This window comes from Trachemys scripta, chromosome 21, assembly GCF_013100865.1.
Source record: "Trachemys scripta elegans isolate TJP31775 chromosome 21, CAS_Tse_1.0, whole genome shotgun sequence".
Classification (NCBI taxonomy): domain Eukaryota; kingdom Metazoa; phylum Chordata; order Testudines; family Emydidae; genus Trachemys; species Trachemys scripta.
The window spans coordinates 18,746,972-18,767,710 of NC_048318.1; the positions used below are offsets into that span (position 1 = coordinate 18,746,972).

At 49.1% G+C, this 20,739-nt stretch overlaps 2 protein-coding genes across 4 annotated transcripts in view; one reads left to right on the forward strand and one right to left on the reverse strand.

The window, feature by feature from the left end:
• HMBS (hydroxymethylbilane synthase) overlaps nucleotides 1–16,687 on the forward strand; it is a 28,057-nt gene extending 11,370 nt beyond the window's left edge. For all 3 annotated transcript variants that reach the window (XM_034754456.1, XM_034754457.1, XM_034754455.1), the window contains 12 exons: nucleotides 704–776; nucleotides 1,515–1,564; nucleotides 1,652–1,707; nucleotides 3,603–3,680; nucleotides 4,244–4,321; nucleotides 6,100–6,175; nucleotides 8,096–8,209; nucleotides 8,814–8,852; nucleotides 9,336–9,455; nucleotides 9,743–9,796; nucleotides 15,999–16,085; nucleotides 16,318–16,687. In XM_034754456.1, coding sequence (XP_034610347.1) covers nucleotides 704–776; nucleotides 1,515–1,564; nucleotides 1,652–1,707; nucleotides 3,603–3,680; nucleotides 4,244–4,321; nucleotides 6,100–6,175; nucleotides 8,096–8,209; nucleotides 8,814–8,852; nucleotides 9,336–9,455; nucleotides 9,743–9,796; nucleotides 15,999–16,085; nucleotides 16,318–16,491 — 999 coding nt within the window. In that variant the 3' untranslated portion in view covers nucleotides 16,492–16,687. The remainder of the gene's footprint in view (nucleotides 1–703; nucleotides 777–1,514; nucleotides 1,565–1,651; nucleotides 1,708–3,602; nucleotides 3,681–4,243; nucleotides 4,322–6,099; nucleotides 6,176–8,095; nucleotides 8,210–8,813; nucleotides 8,853–9,335; nucleotides 9,456–9,742; nucleotides 9,797–15,998; nucleotides 16,086–16,317) is intronic.
• A 2,379-nt stretch (nucleotides 16,688–19,066) lies between these two features.
• On the reverse strand, nucleotides 19,067–20,357 carry LOC117868497 (histone H2A). Its single transcript, XM_034754462.1, has one exon. The coding sequence runs from the start codon at nucleotides 19,917–19,919 to the stop codon at nucleotides 19,488–19,490; it is 432 nt and encodes a 143-aa protein (XP_034610353.1). The 5' UTR covers nucleotides 19,920–20,357; the 3' UTR covers nucleotides 19,067–19,487.
• Nucleotides 20,358–20,739: the final 382 nt, after the last annotated feature.

Genomic DNA, 20,739 nt, shown 5'->3' on the forward strand with positions numbered 1-20,739 from the left:
GTATTACATGGGGGGGTCGTGAGCTGTCAACCTCCACCCCAAACCCCGCTTTGCCTCCAGCATTTATAATGGTGTTAAATATATTAAAAAGTGTTTTTAATTTATAAAGGGGGTTGCACTCAGAGGTTTGCTATGTGAAAGGGGTCACCAGTAAAAAAAAAGTTTGAGAGCCACTGCTATAGTTCCATTCGCCCAGTGGTGGCACTTCACAGATAGTAAGCCACAGCCCTTCCAATTAGGTGGGTAAATACCATCTCCACTTTAAACATAATGTCGCTGAGGCACAAAGAACTGAAATGGCTGGCCACAGAACATAGCAAGTCAGTGGCAGAGCTGAAAATAGAACCCAGGAATTCTGACTTCCAGTCCCCTGTTTGAACCACTACTTCTAACTGATGAAATTTGGTCTGACCCTACCACTGACTCGCTGTCTGACCATGGGGCAGGTCACTCCAATTCTGTTTCTCCATCTGTAAAGCAGGGATGGTAATACTTTCTTCTGTTGGGTGTTGTGATCATTATGCAGGGGTAGGGTTTGTGTAGCACTGTGCTAAGACTTCTATTTATTTGCATTAATGCTTGTGTTTTGGAGGCTTTGGTGAGTGCATTTGACTATGTCTAAGAATAGAAAAGCTTCCTTTAGCTGATGTACTGAACACATGCCATCTCACGTGGGACTTTGCCTTCTGTTTTTAAACTGCAGCTGGCCCGGATTCAGACAGACAGTGTAGTGGAAATGCTCCGCAAGCGATACCTCAACCTTCATTTTGAGATTGGTAGGTGTTCAAATGCTGCTCAGAGACAGGGAGCAGCTGGAGTGGAATGGTTTGATGTGTAATGTCTGTTATGCAAGAAGCCCTTGGCCCAAGGAAGAGAGATTGTGGCGTTTGTGTAAGTGGAGAATCCAAATGTGACTGGACAAGAGATGCTAATGTCTGCAGAGCAAGGAGAAGATGGATTCCATGTACTGCTGAGCACTGAGTTCCCAAGTTCCTATACAGATTATGATACTGTCACTCCATAGAGTAACTATGCATTAGTCTGGCTCCAAGCTAGATGCAGCATATGTTCATGTTCAAATGCAAAGTAAAAAATTATATAAACCAGATCGGGAGCAGTCAGGAGCCCAATGCTGCATTGATTGGATGGCTGCTGAGCACCTGCCCAGTAGCAGGGGTGAGGCCAGAGATGGTGCTCAAAGCAAAGTGTCTTGTTAGTGTGATGAGGATCCTGCTTAAAACTACTGTCCTCAGACACACACACTCATGGCCTTCCCTTTCCTTACTCTGTGCTCTTGGGAATAAGGCAGCACACTTCCAGAAGACCTAATCTTTACTCCTGCTTAGTGCAGAGTACTGCTAGAATACTCCTGCTACATGGAGCTTGCATTCACACCTGCACTAGAATGCAGTAGCCATGTACCCCTTTGCTGCCTACCGCACAGAGACTTACGGAGTCTGGGCCTATCTGATCTCTCTGTATCGCTGCTCTTAAAAAGTTCTCTCTTTGAACAGTTGCCATGTCAACAACTGGAGACAAGATCCTGGACACTGCTCTTTCCAAGGTAAATGACCTCTTCCTCCTTTGAATTGAGTGAGGCTATATGTGACTACGTTGGTAATATGCTTCATGTTCCTCCCTCCCTATTTAGATTGGAGAGAAGAGCCTCTTTACCAAGGAGCTGGAAAATGCACTGGAAAGAAATGAGTAAGAGCTCTGAACCTTTCTCTTGCTTACTGCAAGACATGGAATGGCCCGAGCAGTGCTGCAGATTCTGTCTGCATCTGAAATCAAGACAAACATTCACACTCTAGTGCAGGCCTGCACAACTCGTAAAGCGGCGAGGGCCATATTACTCCAAAGAAAACAGCTGAGGGCCGAACCCCCCTCTCCCCTGGCCCCGCCAAATCCCCTCTCTCCCCGAAACACAACACACACACCCCCAGCGCTGCCCACCCGCGGAAAGAAACCCTCCTTCCCCAGCGCCACCCCACCGAAAGAGCGGTATTGAATCTTTGTAATATGTTATAGCGGGCTCCTAAGGTAGTATAATTAAGGTAAAAGAAAAATGTCTTTTTGCTAGAAGTAGAATAAGATCTTCCCCCCCACTTTGTAATCAATTGCCCTGTTGAATGAATGAGGTGTGAATGAGGAAGGCATGGAAGGCAGGCACCTCCAGACAGCTGCAACCCTTGGAGAGGGGATGGGAGCCAGACCAGATCAGTAGACTAGGTCAGCCACCAACTCACCGCTTGCCTCCTCAGCCCCCCTCCCCCACCGCCGGCTCACCTGCACCCCCGCCACTGCCTGCCCGCTCGCCTCCTCAGCCCCCCCGGCTCACCTGCCCCCCCGCTGCTACCCGCCTGCTCGCCTCCTCAGGCCCCCCGCTCGCCTATTCACCCCCCGCCACTGCCTGCCCGCTCGCCTCAGCCCCCCTCCCTCACCCGCCGCTTGCCTACTCACTCCCTGCGGGCCACACAGTGAGCCCACGCAGCCCCTGGGCCACATGTTGTGCAGGCCTGCTCTAGTGGCTTGTTCATAATTCAAATTTCTTTTAGAACATTTTAGAGAATGATAGGCTTGTGAAATGTGCTATCCATAGTCTCTGTCTCCTTCCCCTGACTGTTTTAGTTGGGCTTACATGGCTGAAGGAAAAATGTGTCATGTCAATCAGTAATGTTTGTGTTGGTTGAACTGATTCCCTGCAACCAGTGGTATTTTTAGAGCAACAGTATTATTTGTTACATACACACCACTGAGTGGCCACATACACTTTGAATTCAGACATTTCAGTAGCTGCCTCAGATTCACAGTTAGCATTAAACAGTCTCCAAAGCCTCCTGCTTGTTAATTGTACTCACAACCAACAGTGCAGGAGAACTGGAAGCATTAGGGTTAAGCCTCTTTTGGGGTAACTTATTTCTGTGGGAGACCTGGGTTCAGATGTCAGTTGTGACTGAGGGAGACTGCTGTTTTTTACCTCATGTTCCAGCTAGGGTATGGGATGCACATGGATCAAGGGACTTGTCTCAATTTGGATTAAAATTAAAGATTCCCCTTTGGGTCCTCGTCATCTAAGGGCTGATCTAATTCCCACTGAAGTCAGTGGAAAGACTCCCAGTGAGTTCAGGCTCTAAGGATTCAAGCCCTTTTTTGATGGCCATGTCAGTGGTATGAAGTGATGCAGGCAGCTCGAGCTCTGGGCTGCTGCCAACTGAAAAGTAGTTATTTAAATCTGACTGGGCTGTCGGATCCACTGAGCTCTGTGTCCTGCAAGGGTGATGGGTGTCTGTGCAATGTGCCCATGGCTCTTCAAATCACTTTGCAAATATTTATGATGTAGCACCCCCGGGAGATAGACATCATAATTTTACAGATGGAAAAACTGAGGCACAGAGAGATGAAGTGACCTGTCTAAAGTTGCACAGTGAATTAGTAGAACTGTGAATAGAACCCAGGATTCCTAATTTCCAGCCCCAGTTTCTAGACTAAAGTCCAGTGTGGAATTTTTATTTCTCAGATCATCTGAAGGCATCTTGCAGGTGCCCCATGGGCTCCTTCACCCACACCATGCTCTAACTTTTCTCTCTTCTGACTTGTAGAGTTGACCTGGTTGTTCACTCCTTGAAGGACCTGCCAACTTCGCTCCCGCCTGGCTTCACCATTGGGGCCATCTGCAAGTAAGTGTGCATTGAGAGGCCTGACTTCCTGAGGGGTTTTAAAATCTCCAGAAAGACCATTTCTTTACTGTTGGCATCCTGTGTGATGAGTTTGGTCGGTCTCAATCTATTCCCTTTGTGTAGGTAACTGTATTGCACAACTTGCCACTGTGCTTGTCATCTTGTTGCCTGTCTCAGGAGAGAGCGAGAGCCCAAATACCATGGGCTGTGAAGACTGAAACCCCCCCCCTCTCTCTTTCTTAAAGAGGGGTTGGGTGAGCTTCAGGACAGGATTAAGCATGTTGATAGAGGGTGGTGCCTGTGGGAAGCTTCCCCTTCCGCGGCTTGTGCTGTGCCTGCTCTGTAGATGAGTAGAGAACCGACTGTCTAGAATTGTCAAACCAGCACCTTCACCAGCTCTAGATTAATTAGAAGGAAAAATGGAAAAGGAAAAGAAAGGCTCCCTGTATTGGACTAAGGATAAGGAAGTTAGAGGCACCTCCACTAAGGACCATGAGCAGAACTGTTTCCATTTAACCACATCCTATGGAATGATGTCTTGTCTACACTGTATTTCTTTGTAGAAGGGAAAATCCCCATGATGCTGTCGTTTTTCATCCCAAGAACTATGGGAAAACCCTCAACAGCCTTCCTGAAAAGAGGTGAGTGGATGGGAGAGTTGTTGTTTAAGAAATAGGGTGGTGAAAAGGGATAGGCTTAGACTTCTCAATATCAAAACTGCCTGCTCTTCACTATTCTTTGTGAACTCCCTGTGTTAATACAGTTAACATCCAGACTTTCATCTGTCCTTTGCACAGATTAAGAGGTGTTTTCAGTGTGTGTTGTCTTTTTTTTTTTTTTTTTTTCTCTAAGTTAAAGTGAAACATTTGTAGGAATTAGCAATAAAGGAATAAAAACTTAATAAGAATCCCAGGAACCATAATTATCACTATGGGAAAGAATTGCTGCTGTTGAATAAATGAGCAAGAGCTGACCTCTCATCTCTACAGTCATGCTTTGAGGACTGACATTTTCTAAATCCTCCACAACCCCTAGGATGAATTCTTAGCACTTCATATCTTCAAAGCACTCTGCACGCTAAAATCCTCCTCCCTCTCCTGACTGACACAGAGGACATTCAGCTTTGTTGGATTTCCATTGAAGTCAAGGGACTTAAAGCAGGGTGAACTTGGCCCAGTGTTTTTGTGACCCACACCACAGCCAACTCCCTCTCCTCGGTCTTTTGGCTTCTTTGGTTGCATTCACCTACTCCACTCTGGTGGTAACACGACTCAGTGGGAGCAGACTTTTCTATCCATGCTTCTTGACTCAGACTAAGGACTAGTCTACACTAGAATCACTACAGCAGTGCATGTCTACTAGCTGCACTGCTGTAGCGCTGCTAGTGCAGACAGTCTATGCCGACAGGAGAGAGCTCTCCCGTCAGCATAATTACTCCACCCTCCCAAGCGGCAGTAGCTGTGTCGGTAGGAGAGTGTCTCCCACTAACATAGCACTGTCCACACTGGTGCTTAGATCAGTGTAACTCACGTCACTCAGTGGGGTGGCTTTTTCACACCCTGAGTGACTTAAGTTATACCAATACAAGCACTAGTGTGTACAGCCCTGAGATGGGGGGCTAGTTCCAGAAATTATTTACTTTTCAGTCCCTCTCCTTAGAGGTTACAAGATTCCTTTCTCTTTGGGGATGTCTGTGTTGAAATTACCCAGATGTCCGTAATCTTAATTAAAACACAGATAATAGAAATAGAAGAAAATAAATTGTTTGCTTCAGATTTAGATTTACACAGATGTAGACTTACACTTCACACAGGCTAAACTAGAGATGACTTGTCATCTTTTTTTATGGGATAAAAAGAAAAGTGAGTAGCATACATCCCTTGAAAGTAGTCCTCTCTCTGGTCAGACTGGCAGCCCCCCTTGCTGTCCAGATACACACAGTGCTGTCCAGAGAGCTCTCCCACTGCACTTTCCAGGACCTATTTATCAGACCTCACCTTGCACACCCAGATGTGTTCCGTGATCCAGGACTGCTATCCCTGCTTTCCAAACCAGTTTATTCCAGTTATCAAAACAGAAAATAGGGCTTGGGGATTGGTGCATTCTGTAGATGGTGACCCACTGAGGAGTCAGAGATCCATAACAAGGATTAATGGCTGCTTTGCAAAGGCCTAACAACCTACCGCAGAGACTGTTTCACGGACTAGGTAGTCTGGTTATATCTAGATTTAGTTAGGCCTCGTGTTAAATCTCTCCATTTTTCCTTCTGCCATATGAATGATGGTAGATCCCCAAATGCTCTGTGACTAGTTTAAAAAGGTAGTGTGTGTTTCCCTGGAAGCTCCTAACCTGTCCCCAGCTAAAGGTGAGTGAATGAATCTAATTCTGTTTCACTGGTTTTTTTTTGTTTCCTCTGAAGCGTGATTGGAACCAGTTCACTTCGGCGAGCAGCTCAGCTCAAAAGGCGGTTCCCTCATCTGGAATTCAAGGATATTGTATCCTTTCCTGGCAGAGTGCGGGTGTGGTATCTCAATAAATAACAGTTGGCTTTTCTCTAGCATTTTGGTGCTATGATTAGAACCCCGGCTTCCTGACTTCCAGTCCTCTGCTCAAGCTAACTTCATGCTGCTAAACTACTATGAGAGAGGAGTTTACTCTTCCTGTCCCATTCAATCCCTGTATTTTCTGCAGAGAAAGGGCCCAATGTGAGTCTAGCTTCTCAGAGGCAGATACACTTCACAGGAGGAACTGGCATAAGACACACAACTCATTCCAATTCAGTCACTAATGGCTTGGGTGGGATTCAGACCAGCAGTGAAAGGCTCTGTTGTCCCAGTCTCTGTCCCTTTAACTTATTTTTTTTAATTCTGCACAATTTTTATTTGTCCGCTGCTGACATGTTCAGTGCTACATGAGACATGTCCACAGTCCCAGCCCCAAAGAGCCAGTGTCCAAATGATTACTTCACAATTCACAGCAAAATTCCATCTGCCACCATCTGAACAAGTTTTCCAGGATAGTTCCTCAACTCAGTTATGCAAGTGACTGGAGACAGCTAGGGCCCCACAAGGCCTGTTGGCACGTTCTGGTGAATGGTACTATTTTCAGGCTGTTCTTAGAAGTCCACTCTCCTTTGGCTTCTGCCTTCCTCATCCCATTTTGTTACATCATGGTGTCGTATCAGTACCTGGTGATGCTTTTGCCCCCAACTGAAAAACGCTAGGAGAGCACAAATATGCATCAACCTTGGGAAAATCCATCTTACAGCAATGCTGGGAGAGCCCCAAATGTTCTTGAAAAGCAAGTTAATGTGGTGTCTCTCTGAACTTGTGGAGTCCACTGCTTACTCTCCTCCCCCCACACATGCCCACACACCTCAAACTCCCCCTAATCTGTTGGTGGCTTCTTTAGGTCTGGAGGAAATCTTGGTGGCTTCTTTCTCTTCAAGTGATCAGTACCTATGCAGTATACTGTGTATCAGTACTTTTGCAGTGTACTGCAGTAGTCTTGCTCCAGGAGCAGATGGCAGGCCTGCTTCCCCCAGCCCCACCTCTCTTGAGTTCTCATTCTTACTAAAGTTCCCCCTTTCCTTTCATTTTGTGGGGGGAATCTTCCCCTTTTCCCTCTTCCGTAGTGCTTTGCTGCATGTTTGGAACACTGTGTTATACTGCTCAGCCAGTAGGTGGCCCCGTGCATAACATACCTTGTTTAGGAGTAACAGCCGTGTTAGTCTGTATCCGCAAAAAGAAGAACAGGAGTACTTGTGGCACCTTAGAGACTAACAAATTTATTAGAGCATAAGCTTTCGTGGACTACAGCCCACTTCTTCGGATGCATACCTTGTTTAAGCTAACCCAGCCATGCCTGGCAGTGTATTTAAAGGATCTTTTTGGAAGACACATCTGTGATGTCTCTCTCAAGGCAGGTCTACAGTACAGCAGGGATCCACACTCTGAGATTGATCCACCGGCGGTCAATTTAGCAGGTCTAGTAAAGACCTGCCAAAGCGACTGCAGATCGCTCTCTAATCGATCCTCGTACTCTACCCCCAACGAGTAGCTGGAGTTGATGTAGCTGGAGTTGCGTAGCATAGGTCGACTTACGCGGTAGTGTAGAGAGCCTCAGAGAAGGAAGCTCTATAGTTGATCTATGTTGGATCCAGAAGCCTGACCTACTTGTATATGACACTGCATGCCCCATCCCCTGTGGGGAGTAACTGCTACTGCTGGGGGAGGAGAGGTAAGGGAGGAAAGGCCCAAGCAGAGAGGAAGGGAGCAGGCTGATTAGCTGCAGGAGTGACAGCCTTTGGTGATTGCAGCAGTAGCAGCCTCTAGTGGCTGAGTTAAGATCTGCAAGCAAAGTGTCCCAATTTAGAGATTGCTGTTTCTGTGCTTCTCACTTAACCCTTTATGCAGAGAGGAAATTTAAACACCCGCTTGAAAAAGCTGGATGAAAAGGAGGACTTCAGTGCCATAATTCTGGCTGCTGCTGGACTGAGGAGGATGGGCTGGGAGAATCGTATTGGTCAGGTGAGGAGAAGCACAGTGGGAAATTCGATTCACTTCCAGATCCTTAACCCATTCCCTTTCAGAAACCTTAGCTGCCCCATCATGGATGAGCATAACATCTGCTCTGAATCCATATATGCATTATCTTGAGATTAGGCTGCATTGGAGTGAGGGTTCCACTCACTGCATTTCCCTTCCAAAGATGCATTTAGCACAACTCTTTCCATGTGTCAATAACATTTGTCCATCTGAAAACTTCAGAGCCCTTTATAGTGCCCAAATCCTTCATGAACAGGCACTTTAGAAACATCTGATAATTTTGATAAAACATTACAATCTCCAATGAAATAAGTACCATTATACCCATTTTATGGATGGGAAAATGGAGGCACAGTGCTGGGGCATGACCATCCCCAGGAAGTACATACAATGGCAGAGTTGGGTATAGAACCCAGGAGTTATTACTTCCCAGTTCCTTGCTATAACCATTGTACTGCACTTCCTTTATGGAAATCATTTCCTTCTCATCCTGAATTGCTGCTCTTTGGAGCATTTTAAATAAAATTTTTACATAATCTTGGATTTAGCACCGCAACATATGAACTAATCTTTGCTTTTTCTCCAGATCCTAAACCCTGAAGATTGCCTTTATGCTGTTGGGCAGGTATGCGATGAAAAGCCAGCTGAGTAGCCAGTTGCTGTGTTACAACCAAACATTTCAACTGTGTTTTCAACTCTGCACCTTTTCTGGCTGCTGTTCTGTAGGCATGCTGCATTTGGGAAGCGTACTGCGGTTGTTAACTAAGGCTAGCGTGTCATCACTGTTATAAGTGATCATTCTACTCCTGAGACGTGGCCTTTCAAGAGCATACTAATGAAAGTAGGAGTCAGCATCTATATAGAACAAGCTGATAAGAATCAGTCTGAAGCTGTGATCCTGCAGCTCACTTGTTTAGTAATGTGCAACTTTTTCTTTCTGCTTTCATCTTGTTGCCATGTGTGTTATAGCAATGGGATTTGCATGTGTATAGGGGGTAGAGCACTACAGTGGAATCCTATAAGCCATGCTGGTTTAGTGGTTTGGGACTAACAGACTGCAGACTAGAGATGCATGAAGACTGAGGACAGCGTTTCTCTCTTCCTTCAGGGTGCCTTAGCGGTAGAGGTCCGAGCTAGAGACGAAGAGATACTGGATATGGTATCTGCCTTGCATGATGGGGAAACAGTGCTGTGCTGCATTGCTGAGAGAGCCTTTATGAGACACTTGGTAGGTCTGGTACCATTGCTTTTCTGTCTACTTCCTTCCTGGGAGAAGAAGTAAATGATTATGTAGTATTGTTAAACACCATGGTATCAGAAACCTGCTAGATTTCGTTACCTCAGCTGCTAAATACAGACTAGATTCAAGTGTCTGTTAACTGATTATGTGTGTACGGATATTCTTCTGTACATGGCTGACTGTGTTCTACAGGCTTTTCAAAGGGTCCTGACATGGTGGGTCACATAGGAATCTTGACATCAACTTTTACCTGTTTGCTGTGCTTTTTGTTTCAGGAGGGTGGATGTAGTGTTCCCGTAGCAGTCAGTTCTATGCTGAAAGACTCCCAGGTGAGCAGAACTTAATGTATTTTATTTGGGTTCATCACTGAGCATTTTTCCAACATGCACTTTTTCCCTGCCACCTGAAAATAGTTCCAGCAAGCATACTTGGCAGCTGAGGATAGCCTTGCTATCTCCACGCTGAATTCACCAGAACAACATTGTGTAGGGCAGAGTCAAACAACCAAGGCCAACACAAGTGTAGCAATAACACAGCTAAGAAAAAAAAAAATCCCTGTGTCAGGGAAAACATGATGGAACTTTGTGGACAAGGTTTAGCCATCTTCTAATTTACCCTCTCAATAATTACGAGTGGTGATTCTCATCCCCTCTGTAGATAAATCTTTATCTGGGGCTAGAAAGCCTATTCCTTGGATAAATAATAGATAAAACTTCCCCAAGATTAAATATAAACACTACCCTACAGAAAGGAAGCCTGACTTAAATAGAGGGCGCTGTCATGCAGGAAAAAAGTTACTCACCTTCTCATAACTGTTTTTCTTTGAGATGTATTGTTCGTGTCCATTCCAATCAGGTGTGTGCGTGCACAAGTGCACAGTAGCTGGAAGATTTTCCCATAGCAGGAACCATAGGGTCAGCATGGGTACCCTCTGGAGTCACGCCTTCATGGCGCCCAATATAGAGCCCTACCGAACCGCCACCCCCTCAGTTCCTTCTTGCCGGCTACGCCGAGAGAGAAGGAGGAGTGTGGGTATTGGAACGGACATGAACATATCTTGAAGAACAACAGTTACGAGAAGATGAGTAACCATTTTTTCTTCTTAGAGTGCTTGTTCATGTTGATTCCAATCAGGTGACTCTCAAGCCCAAGTTCAGGAGGTGGGGTCAGAGTCATCTACTGATGGGAGCACTGCTCGGCCGAAGGCCACATTACTCAGCAGGCCAGAGACAATCACATAGTGTGGATAGAGGACCGCGTCGCTGCTCTGCAGATTTCCTGAGTGGGGACCTGCACCAGGAATGCTATTGACGAAGCCTGTGCCCTGGTGGAGTGCGCAGTGATTGGAGGTGCGGGAACCCCCGTCAGGTTGTAGCACTCACGAATACAGGACGCTATCCGTGACTAAATGTGTTGTTACAACACAGGCAATCCTTTAATTCTATCCGCTACTGCTACAAATAACTGGACTGATTTTCTGGACATCTTCATTCTCTCGATGTAAAAGGCTAGCGCCCTGCAGACATCCAGTGTGTGTAGTCTCTGCTCCCTGCCGCTGAAATGCACTTAAGGTAGAATAATGGAAGAAAGATGTCCTGGTTGATGTGAAACTGTGGAAGAAAGCAGGATGAGGTCTGAGCTGCACTTTGCCCTTATAGAACACTGTATAAGGGGGCTCTGAGGTTAGGGTCCTGAGTTCAGACACCCTCTTGGCTGAGGTTATTGCCACCAGGAATGCCACCTTGTAAGAGAGAGAGAGAGGAGGGAGCACGTTGCCAAGGGCTCAAAGGGCGGTTCCATTAGCCTAGAAAGGACGAGGTTGAGGTCCCAGGCAGGGACAGGCTGTCGGACATGACAATATAGCCTGTCAAGCCTTTTAAAAAGCGGCTGACCATAGGGTTAGCAAACAAAGAGCTGTCCTCCTTGCCTGGGTGAAAGGCTGAGATAGCGGCTAAGTGTACCCTTAATTGATGACAACGAAAGTCCTTACTGCTTCAGATGGAGGAGGCAGTCCAGAGTAAGCAGCACTGGGGCCAGCATCAGAGACGAATGGCGCTGCGCCGACCAGCCTGAAAATCTCTCCCACTGGGCAAGGTATATGACTCTCGTAGAGGGTTTTCTACTGCCAAGGAGGACTTGTCTAACCTGGTCTGAACAGGAAAGCTCCATTGGGTTCAACCATGGAGCTTCCACACCATGAGGTGAAGCAAGTTGAGGTTCGGATGTTGAAGACAGCCGTGATCTTGTGTCAGAAGGTCCGGGAAGAGTGGCGGGGTGACTGGGGCTTCCATGGACATGTCTAGGAGAGATGTGTACCAGTGCTGTTGGGGCCATGATGGAGCTATCAATATAACCTGAGCTCATTCCCTCCGGATCTTGAGGAGCACCTTGTGAACCAGCGGTATGGGCCGAAAGGCGTAGAGGAGACAGCTTCCCTAGGGGAGGAGGAACGCGGCCGCACTGGAGCCCGGGCTGTGGTTCTGGAAGGAGCAGAATTGCTGGCACTTCCTGTTGTGTCACGTGGCGAATAGGTCTAGCTGGGAAAAGCCCCACCTCTGGAAGATTGAAATCGCGATGTCCAGGCGAAGGGACCACTCGTGGCCATGAAACAATCTGCTGAGGTGGTCCACCAGCTCGTTCTGTACCCCAGGGAAGTATGACGCTTGCAGGTGTATCAAATGTTCTACACAAGTCCCACAGCATGAGGGCTTCCTGGCACAGGGGAGAAGAGCATGCACCCCCCCGGTGTGTTGATATAGAACATTCTGGTGGTGGTGGTGTCCCTCATGATTGATGCACATTGTCCCGATAAGTATGCCTGGGAGGCCTGGCATGCCAGGCACACCACTCTCTGACATTGATGTAGAGTGCCAGATCTGCCAGAGACCAAAGACCTTGAGTCCTGCAGTCTCCTAGATGTGCTCCCCAGCCCACGTCTGATGCATCCGTCACTAGAGACATGGACGTCTGTGGACTGCCAAGGGGACCTCTGACATACCTCCTGAGGGTCGAGATACCACAGGAAGGAGTTGAGAACTGGGCGAGGTAGGATCACCATCCTGTCCAAGCTGTCCCGGGCTGGGTGATACACTGACGCCAGCCACGACTGAAGAGGTCAAAGTCTGAGTCTGGCATGCTGCACCACATAGGTACAAACCGGTATGTGACCCAGAAGCTTTAGGCAGTTTCTTGCTGTGGTTGTGGAAATCTTTCTGAGCCCTCGAATGGTATTGGTCAGGGTCTAAAACCTCACTTGCGGCAGGTATGCCCTGGCCTGGGTCGAGTCCAATACACACCTATAAACTCTATCCTCTGGACGGGGGACAGGGTGGACTTTGCTTCGTTTAAAAGGAGACCCAGGTTGACGAAGGTGGCTCTGATAAACTTGACCTGAGCCTCCACTTGGGTCTTGGAGCGGCCCTTCATCAGCTAGTCGTCAAGGTAAGGAAACAGCTGAAACTGGTGCCTATGTAAAAATGCAGCGATGACTATCATGCACTTGGCGAAAACCTGAGGTGCTGCTGACAGGCAGAACGGGAGGACTGTAAATTGGTAGTGAATGGTGTTCACCATGAACCTGAGGTACTTCCTGTGGGGCTGAGTGATTGCGATATGAAAATATGCCTCCTTCAAGTCGAGAGCGGCATACCAGTCTGCTGGATCCAGTGAGGGAATGATGGAAGCCAGAGACACCATACGGAACTTGAGTTTCTTTGTAAACTTGTTGAGTTCCCGCAGGTCCAGGATGGGCCTGAGGCAGTCTTTGGCTTTCGGTATTAGGAAATACCAGGAATAAACCCCCTCACCCCTGTGCTCCTGAGGAACCTTCTCCACTGCCCCTAAAGATAGGAGCAACTGCACCTCCTGGATAAGGAGTTGCTCGTGAGAAAGGTCCCTGAAGAGGGACAGGGAAGGGGGCAGGGTGAAGGGCAGGAGGGCACAGAATTGGATGGAGTAGCCCCTCTCTCCTGTGCGGAGCACCCATCAGTCCAAGGTAATAAGGGGACATGCACGGTAGAAAGGGGATAGTCGAGATGAGAAGGTAAGGTGGGATGGATCCATTTCCAGGTGTGGTACACCCTCCTTGACCATGCCTACAAAAAGCAGGCTTTGGTTGTCCCCAGCTCTGGCCAGAAGGTTGATGCGGCCTTCTCCTGCCACTTCTGTTCTGCCTTCTGGAGTCAACATGGCGGTTCTCCTGACCAAACCTCTGAGGGGGCTGCAGCCGGAAGTGTCTCCGCTGAGTGGAAGGCATGTAGCGGCCCAAGTATCTGAAGGTGGCTCTGGAGTTCTTCAGGCTGTTTAGCCTTTTGTCTGTCTTTTCTTTAAGACAGAATCTCACCCTCAAAAGGCAGGTCCTGTATGATCTGTTGGATCTCAAAGGGGAGCCCCTTCTCATGGCTACAACCGTAGCCATGACTCTAGTGATAGCGTCTGTCCCATCGAGTGCTGCTTGCAGGGATGCCCTGGAGATAAATCTCCCCTCCTTGACAAAAGCTGAGAATTCAGCTTGGGAGTCAGAGGGAAGTAACTCTAAACTTAGCCCTCACCGAGCAAGTATTGTAGGCGTACCTGCTGACAATAGCCTGTTGGTTGGAAATCCAGAGTTGCAGACCCCTGTGGCATAAACCTGGCCGAATAGGTCCAGTTTTTTTGCTTCCCCATTCTTGGGGGAAGGGCCTGGAAACCCTGCCTCTCTCACTGGTTAGTAGCATCCACCACCAGAGAGTCAGGTTGTGAGTGTATAGATGTTCGTAGCCCTTGGAGGGCACGAAGTATCACCATTCATTGCACTTGTTGCCACTGATGGCTGTCTCTGGATCCAGGCAAAGGGGATCGGCCCCTTTCGATCTTCCTCTTCTGCACCAGTGCCGAAGGCTGAAGTGTCCCTGAGACGCTCCATGATGGTGCCTAGGGTGCTGGTAGTGGGATCCTCGGCACCTGGGTCCAACTGCAGTTGAAGAGCTGCCTCCATGAGGAGGATTTAAAGCCACTGCTTTCTCTTTCAGGGTTCTTGGTTGGAATTCCCAACAGATTTTACAGTGGTCTTCTTGGTGACTCTTGCCCAGACACTGTAAACAGGAGGTGTGAGAGTCACTTTTTGACATGTGCTTCACACAGTCTTTGCAGGTCTTGAAGCCTGGGGATTGCAGCATGCCCTGGAGGCAACAAATAAAGGGGGGAAAACCCCGTAAATTAAACGTACAACTGTCACAGAGTCCCCGGGTGATGCTCTGGAACTGCTCCCCACAAAGCCAGTCAGGACTTTGGGGAGCCTCCTCTCCCTTGGAGCAGACTGTCTTCAGGGCAAGAAGCTCACACGGCTTCACCTCTTGGGTCTGACCTTGGAGCATTCAGCATATGCCTCTCCGTGCGCTTCCCACAGCAAGTCCACCTAGGCGAGGTCCCGGGGAAGCCAGACAGTCCTGCACGCACCCCCAACTTCGCAGTCAGACATGACTCTCAACCAGCCAGTAAACCAGGTTTATTAGATGACCGGAACACTGTCTAAAACAGAGCTTGTAGGTACAGAGAACGGGATCCCTCAGCCAGGTCCATTCTGGGGCCCAGCGAGCCAGACAACCCCCTCTGCCTTCACTTCCCATCCCCAGCCAGCTCCCAACTGAAACCCCCTCCAGCCCTTCCTTTCTGGCCTTGTCTCTTTCCTGGGCCAGGAGGTCACCTGATCTCTTTGTTCACCTGTATCTGTTCCCTTGCACGGGGGAAGGGCCCCAGACATTTGTTGCCAGGATACAGAGTGTCGGCCATTTATGCACACTGGAGACTTAAGAAATGCATAGGGGAAACTGAGGCACCCACACAGTATTCAGAGGAAACATTAAGAACAGTCCCACATCGTCACAACAACTATCTGAATAAACAAGGTGAGTACAACGGGAATCAAACTGCTAGGTCACTTGCCAGAGCAAGGGAAGTTACAGCTACTGTCACTGGCAGTAAGAAGGAACTGAGGGGGTGACGGGTCAGCAGGGCTCTATATTGGGCAACATGCGGGTGCGACTCCAGGGGGCTCCCAGGCCAACCCTATGGTTGCTGCTAGGGAAAAATCTGGCTACTGTGCACGTCCGCACCTGATTGGAATCAACATGTACAAGCACTCAAAGAAGAAATCATGGTGTCAAACAAATGGTACTTGTCTCCTATCTCTTGGGCAAGGAGGGTTGTGGAGGCAACATGCTTGCAAGCTTCCCATGCCAGAACAGCAACCCTCTTCAGCCCATTAAGGAACAACAACAATTGGGTTACGTGGATTGCTCTGCCGTGATGACAATAATGTGATATGACTAGCCCCTTTAAGCATAGGATCTTGGTAAGCCTCAAAATACACCTGTAGGCCTAAACTGAGCCAGAAAGGAAGCAATTTTTCCAACAGCACATGGGAGTTAATGGCAGAATGGTTTCCCCAACTCTTACTAGTTTCCTCCTCAGATCAGAAATCTTAATTTTTAAAAAGGGGATGCTTGGGTTGGTCATCATAGATGCCACGTACCTTTATTGTGTTTTGCCCAGTTGTATTTGACAGGAGCTGTCTACAGCTTGGATGGATCAGATAGCCTGAAGGACACTATGCAGACTGGTGTTAACTACCCACAGCAGGTAAGTAAATAAAAGCCTCTTAATTTCAGTTGGTTTTAATCTTCAAACTTCCAAGTCAAATGAAAAAGACAAAAACAGGCCTTTTTACCATATTTCTTTCAGTCCAGTCCTTAAAATCTTTAGTCGTCTTTACAATATTCTCTGATAAGGCTTATAAAAATGTATATGGCAACCTACTGTCTAACCCCCAGGTTTCCCTGCTGTTTTACATTCAGTATCTTTTTATTTTTAGAATGAAGAGGGACCCAATGATGATACACAGTATGTTGGCATCACAGCCAAGAACGTTCCTCGTCATGCTCAAGAGGCCGCAGAGAACCTGGGTCTTGAACTAGCCAGCTTACTGCTGAGCAAGGGTGCTAAGCGTATCCTCAGTGTTGCAAGGCAGCTCAATGATGCCCGATAGACACATCATTCCCACCCATCAGCAGCTCTTGCAGTTGGCATGATTCCTGCACGGTCAGAAGTTTGACAGAAAAAACATGGACTTAGCTGCTGCACTGTTATCCTTCCTTAGGTGGAGTCTCTTAATTTACACTCGCATCCCCTTTTCCTTGTGGATCTGAAAACAAAACTTAATATTAAACTCTGTAATTTGAGTAGTTATGCCTGTTCAGAGGATACAATCCTATTTGGAGTTTCTCCTATGAGCTATCTTTTTGGGTGGTTTGTTTCAGCAACTTGTTTACCCAAAGGGTATAAGTAAGCTTTTTTTAATACAGTAACAAGAATAACTCAATACAAGAAATAATGCTAAAATGGTAAAGGATATAAGGTGCTCTGGTCTACACTTACCGGGGATCAATGTGTGGTAATTGATGCATTGGCGGTCAATTTAGCAGGTCTACTTAAGCCCCACTAAATTGACTGCAGATTGCTCAGCTCATGTACTCCACCTGGCCGAGAAGCATAAGAGGGGTGGATGGGAGACAGTGTAGTGTGGACCCCCTGGTAAGTAGATCTAAGCATGTTAACAGGCTTCAGGCAGTGCTTACATCAAGCAGCTCCCTGGAGAAGTGGCATGTCCCCACTCCAGCTCCAATGGAGAGGTGTGGCCTGGGGGCTCTGCTGTGCACTGCCCTGTCCACAGGCACCACCCCTGCAGCTCCCATTGGCCATGGTTCCCAGCCACTAGGAGCTGCAGGGGTGGGGCAGAGCCCCCTTTGCTCCTGACCCTGCTTGCTGGTGGGAGCACCAGAGCAAGGCAGACCCTAGCCTCTGCTCCCTAGCGGGAACTTGAGGGCTGAATTGATGCAGCCTGTTTTAACTACCCTTGCCTTACACCCCAGCGTGGGAAAACTGTAGCCCAGGGGGCCATATCCTGTCCTCAAGCTCCAGCAGGGGAGTGGGTGTACTCAACTCTGTGTGCCTTGGCTCCTCGAAGCAGTAGCATGTCCCCACTCTGCATGGGGACAGCCAGGGGGCTCCGCATGCTACCCCCACAACTCCCATTGACCAGGAACCACCTCCTGCACCAGGCCTGATCCCCCTCCCAACCCAGCGCCCTCTCCTGCACCCAGAACCCCTCACTTCTGCTCCCACCCCCCCCATACCCTAACCCCCAATTTCATGAGCACTCATAGCCTGCCATAGAACTTCTCTACCCAGATGTGGCCCTCAGGCCAAAAAGTTTGCCGACTCCACCTCACACTTTCATCCTTCCAAGCTCAATAGCCCATTCCTTTTACCTTAGTAGAATATTCATTTGAACTAGTGATTCATCCCCTTCATCTTTCAAGCTAATAAATTGTAAAATGCAAAGAGGGTGTTTTGTAAATGAAACAAGGGGTTGTTTCAATGTCTATACAACACTCCTTGACTATTCTTTACTTATGAAAGGAATTGTTTCCATGCCCATTTAAATCCTTGTTCTTCTTTAGGCATATACATATTAACAATTTCTGGTCACTTAACTAGCAGTGCAATGAATATAATGCTACAGAAATAGCAGGTCACCCCATATTTTATTCCACAATATCTACATTTTCTGGGATGTACAGGAAGTTAGAAAGGCTACTACAGCAGATTTAGCAGTGTTCAAGTGAAAGAACATAGCTGAAAGAGAAATGGTTGCTGTTTTAACTAAAAGTTTGTACTAACCCTAGAATTTTCTCTGGTTTGATCCTGCAGTGGCTGTACTGAGCTTCTGGCTGCAGATGCTGTCTGTTGAAACAGGTCAAAGTATGGCTTCGCTGCAGAATCAAACTAGTAAACAGTTGTAACGTCTTAGAAAAGAATTTTACAGCGCATCAGTATGGAGTCACACCACTGCTGAGATAAGTGAAAGCTGCCTTCTACTCAAGAGGGTGAGGGCTTATTAGTTTACAAACAAAATATGTAGACATACATCTTTCAAAACAGTGGCACTTTGAAACAGGTAATTAAACAGCAAGCATGGGCTCCTTTAAAAAAAAATTTCGGGAAAGTATACAGTGAGGCAGCTGCATTCTGATGTTTCTTTTCAGTCCTCTATCGGTACCACATGAACAGTTACTTAAAGGCTCCAGGAGCAGTTTTTTTAAGCTTCCCCAGCAAAGCTCAGGGGGCGACTTTTGAAGCTATAAAAGGTAGACACCGCTTGTCCCCCGTACGAATCTTTGTTACGGCTCAGTTTGCGCTGCTAACGTTGAAGCATCTCAGGTAGGCAGGAGTCAAGTGGATATCAGCGGAGGGCTAGGAAATTGCAGAGCAAAAAGGACCCCCCAGCAGCTTCCTCTGCCACTAAGGGCTGGTCTACACTTAGTCCGGACTTCGGACTAAGGTACGCAAATTCAGCTACGTTAATAACGTAGCTGAATTCGAAGTACCTTACTCCGGACTTACCGCGGTCCAGACGCGGCCGGAAGTCTCCCCCCGTCGACGCCGCGTACTCCTCTCGGCGAGCTGGAGTACCGGAGTCGACTGTGAGCACTTCCGGGATCGATCCCAGAACATCGATGGCGTGCCTCCGGACCAGCCGGTAAGTGAAGACTAGGCCTAGGACTTTGCACGCAGCAGCTTCACCCGAAGGGCACAACACCAGGGTTCGAGGTAGCAGCAGAGTTTACTATCAAGGCACGAGTTATGCTCTGCCCCAGGCACGTGCGCAGCGTTAGGCTGGGCTCCCCCCGATTCGTACAACGGGCAGCCGGGCGGGAGGACCCCAGGCAGCTTCCCCGCTCGAGCCCAAGGAAATCTTCCGCCCCCCACTAGGCAGTGACTGTTGCGCCTCCCCGTGCGGGAAAGCCCAACTCCCTCAACCCAGCTTAAGGCGCCGGGGGCCTCGCGCTCTCCCCGCCCCGGAGCCCGCTTTTGTCTCGAGCGGGCCACGGATCCGCAGCTCCTTCGGGCGGCCCCGAAAAGGGACTTTAGGGGGGGGGGGGGGGGGGGGGGTGAGTCTCCGCCGGCGGCGCGTGGCCGGCCCTAGTATTCCTGCGATTGCTGGCTGCTGCCCTTTTTGCCGCTCTTGGCCGGCCCGGTTCCGCCGCCGCCCGCCTTCTTGGGCAGCAGCACGGCCTGGATGTTGGGCAGGACACCGCCCTGCGCGATGGTGACGCCGCCCAGCAGCTTGTTGAGCTCTTCGTCGTTGCGCACCGCGAGCTGCAGGTGCCGCGGGATAATGCGCGTCTTCTTGTTATCCCGCGCCGCGTTCCCCGCCAGCTCCAGGATCTCCGCCGTCAGGTACTCGAGCACGGCGGCCAGGTACACCGGGGCGCCCGCGCCAACGCGCTCCGCGTAGTGACCGCGCCGCAGCAGCCGGTGCACGCGCCCCACCGGGAACTGCAGCCCAGCGCGGGACGAGCGAGATTTAGCCTTGGCGCGGGCCTTGCCGCCGCTCTTACCGCGGCCGGACATGGCGGGAAAGGGGAGCGACGCACGCGGCTCGGTCGCCGGTTCCAACAGCACTGGGGGAGGCGCTAGCGGCAGCGCTGACCCCGCTGTCTGAGGGCGAGGCGAAGCGCGCTTGGCTTGAACCGACCCTGCACCCCGCACGTTTTGGGGTTTTTTATAGTCTGCGGCGGAGCCCTAGACCCAGCCCCCTGGACAGTGACGCTGCGCTCTGCCATTGGTTGGCGGCCCAGAGGAATGGCTCTCCGGGATTGGTTAGCCTCACGACCCAGCGAAGGTTTATGCGTGTATTGGCTGCTAAAATAAGCCAATCGGAAGGCAGGGCGCCAAATTCAAAGGGGGCACAGAGGCCAACGCGCCAATAACGGAACGAAGGAGCCTCGTTCTCGCTGCTTCCCCAGTCCCTTTCCCCTAGGCTGGGTAGGAGCGGCCTTAGGCCTTCGCTGCGGAAGGGGCTCGTACGGAGCCCCCTCTTCTCTCGGGGCGGAGACGCCACGCCATTTATCTGCCCATGAACAGCCCCCACCTACTGTCACTAATCCTCGCTCAACTCTGTGCTTGGGCGAGAGCCAGCAGGGCCAGTGAAGGCCAGCTGGTAACTCCATTCCCCCCTCAGCCCCCGCCCAGGGGTCATTGCCTGGAACTGGTGGTGTACCTGTCCCCTGAGCAAAGTGAGGGCAATGGATAGACAATAATTATGTGAAGAAGGGGAAACAGGCTATATCCCAATAATAAATCATTTGAATGAGAAAACAAAAATATATTAGGGGCAAGGGATGGCAGGGCTGCCTGGGTCCTCTTCCTCCCCTGGCCTCTTTCCCAGCCC

What these genes read in the sequence shown, in the direction of transcription:
- LOC117868497 (XM_034754462.1), bottom strand. Translation starts at nt 19,919, where the DNA reads ATGTCCGGCCGCGGTAAGAGCGGCGGCAAGGCCCGCGCCAAGGCTAAA.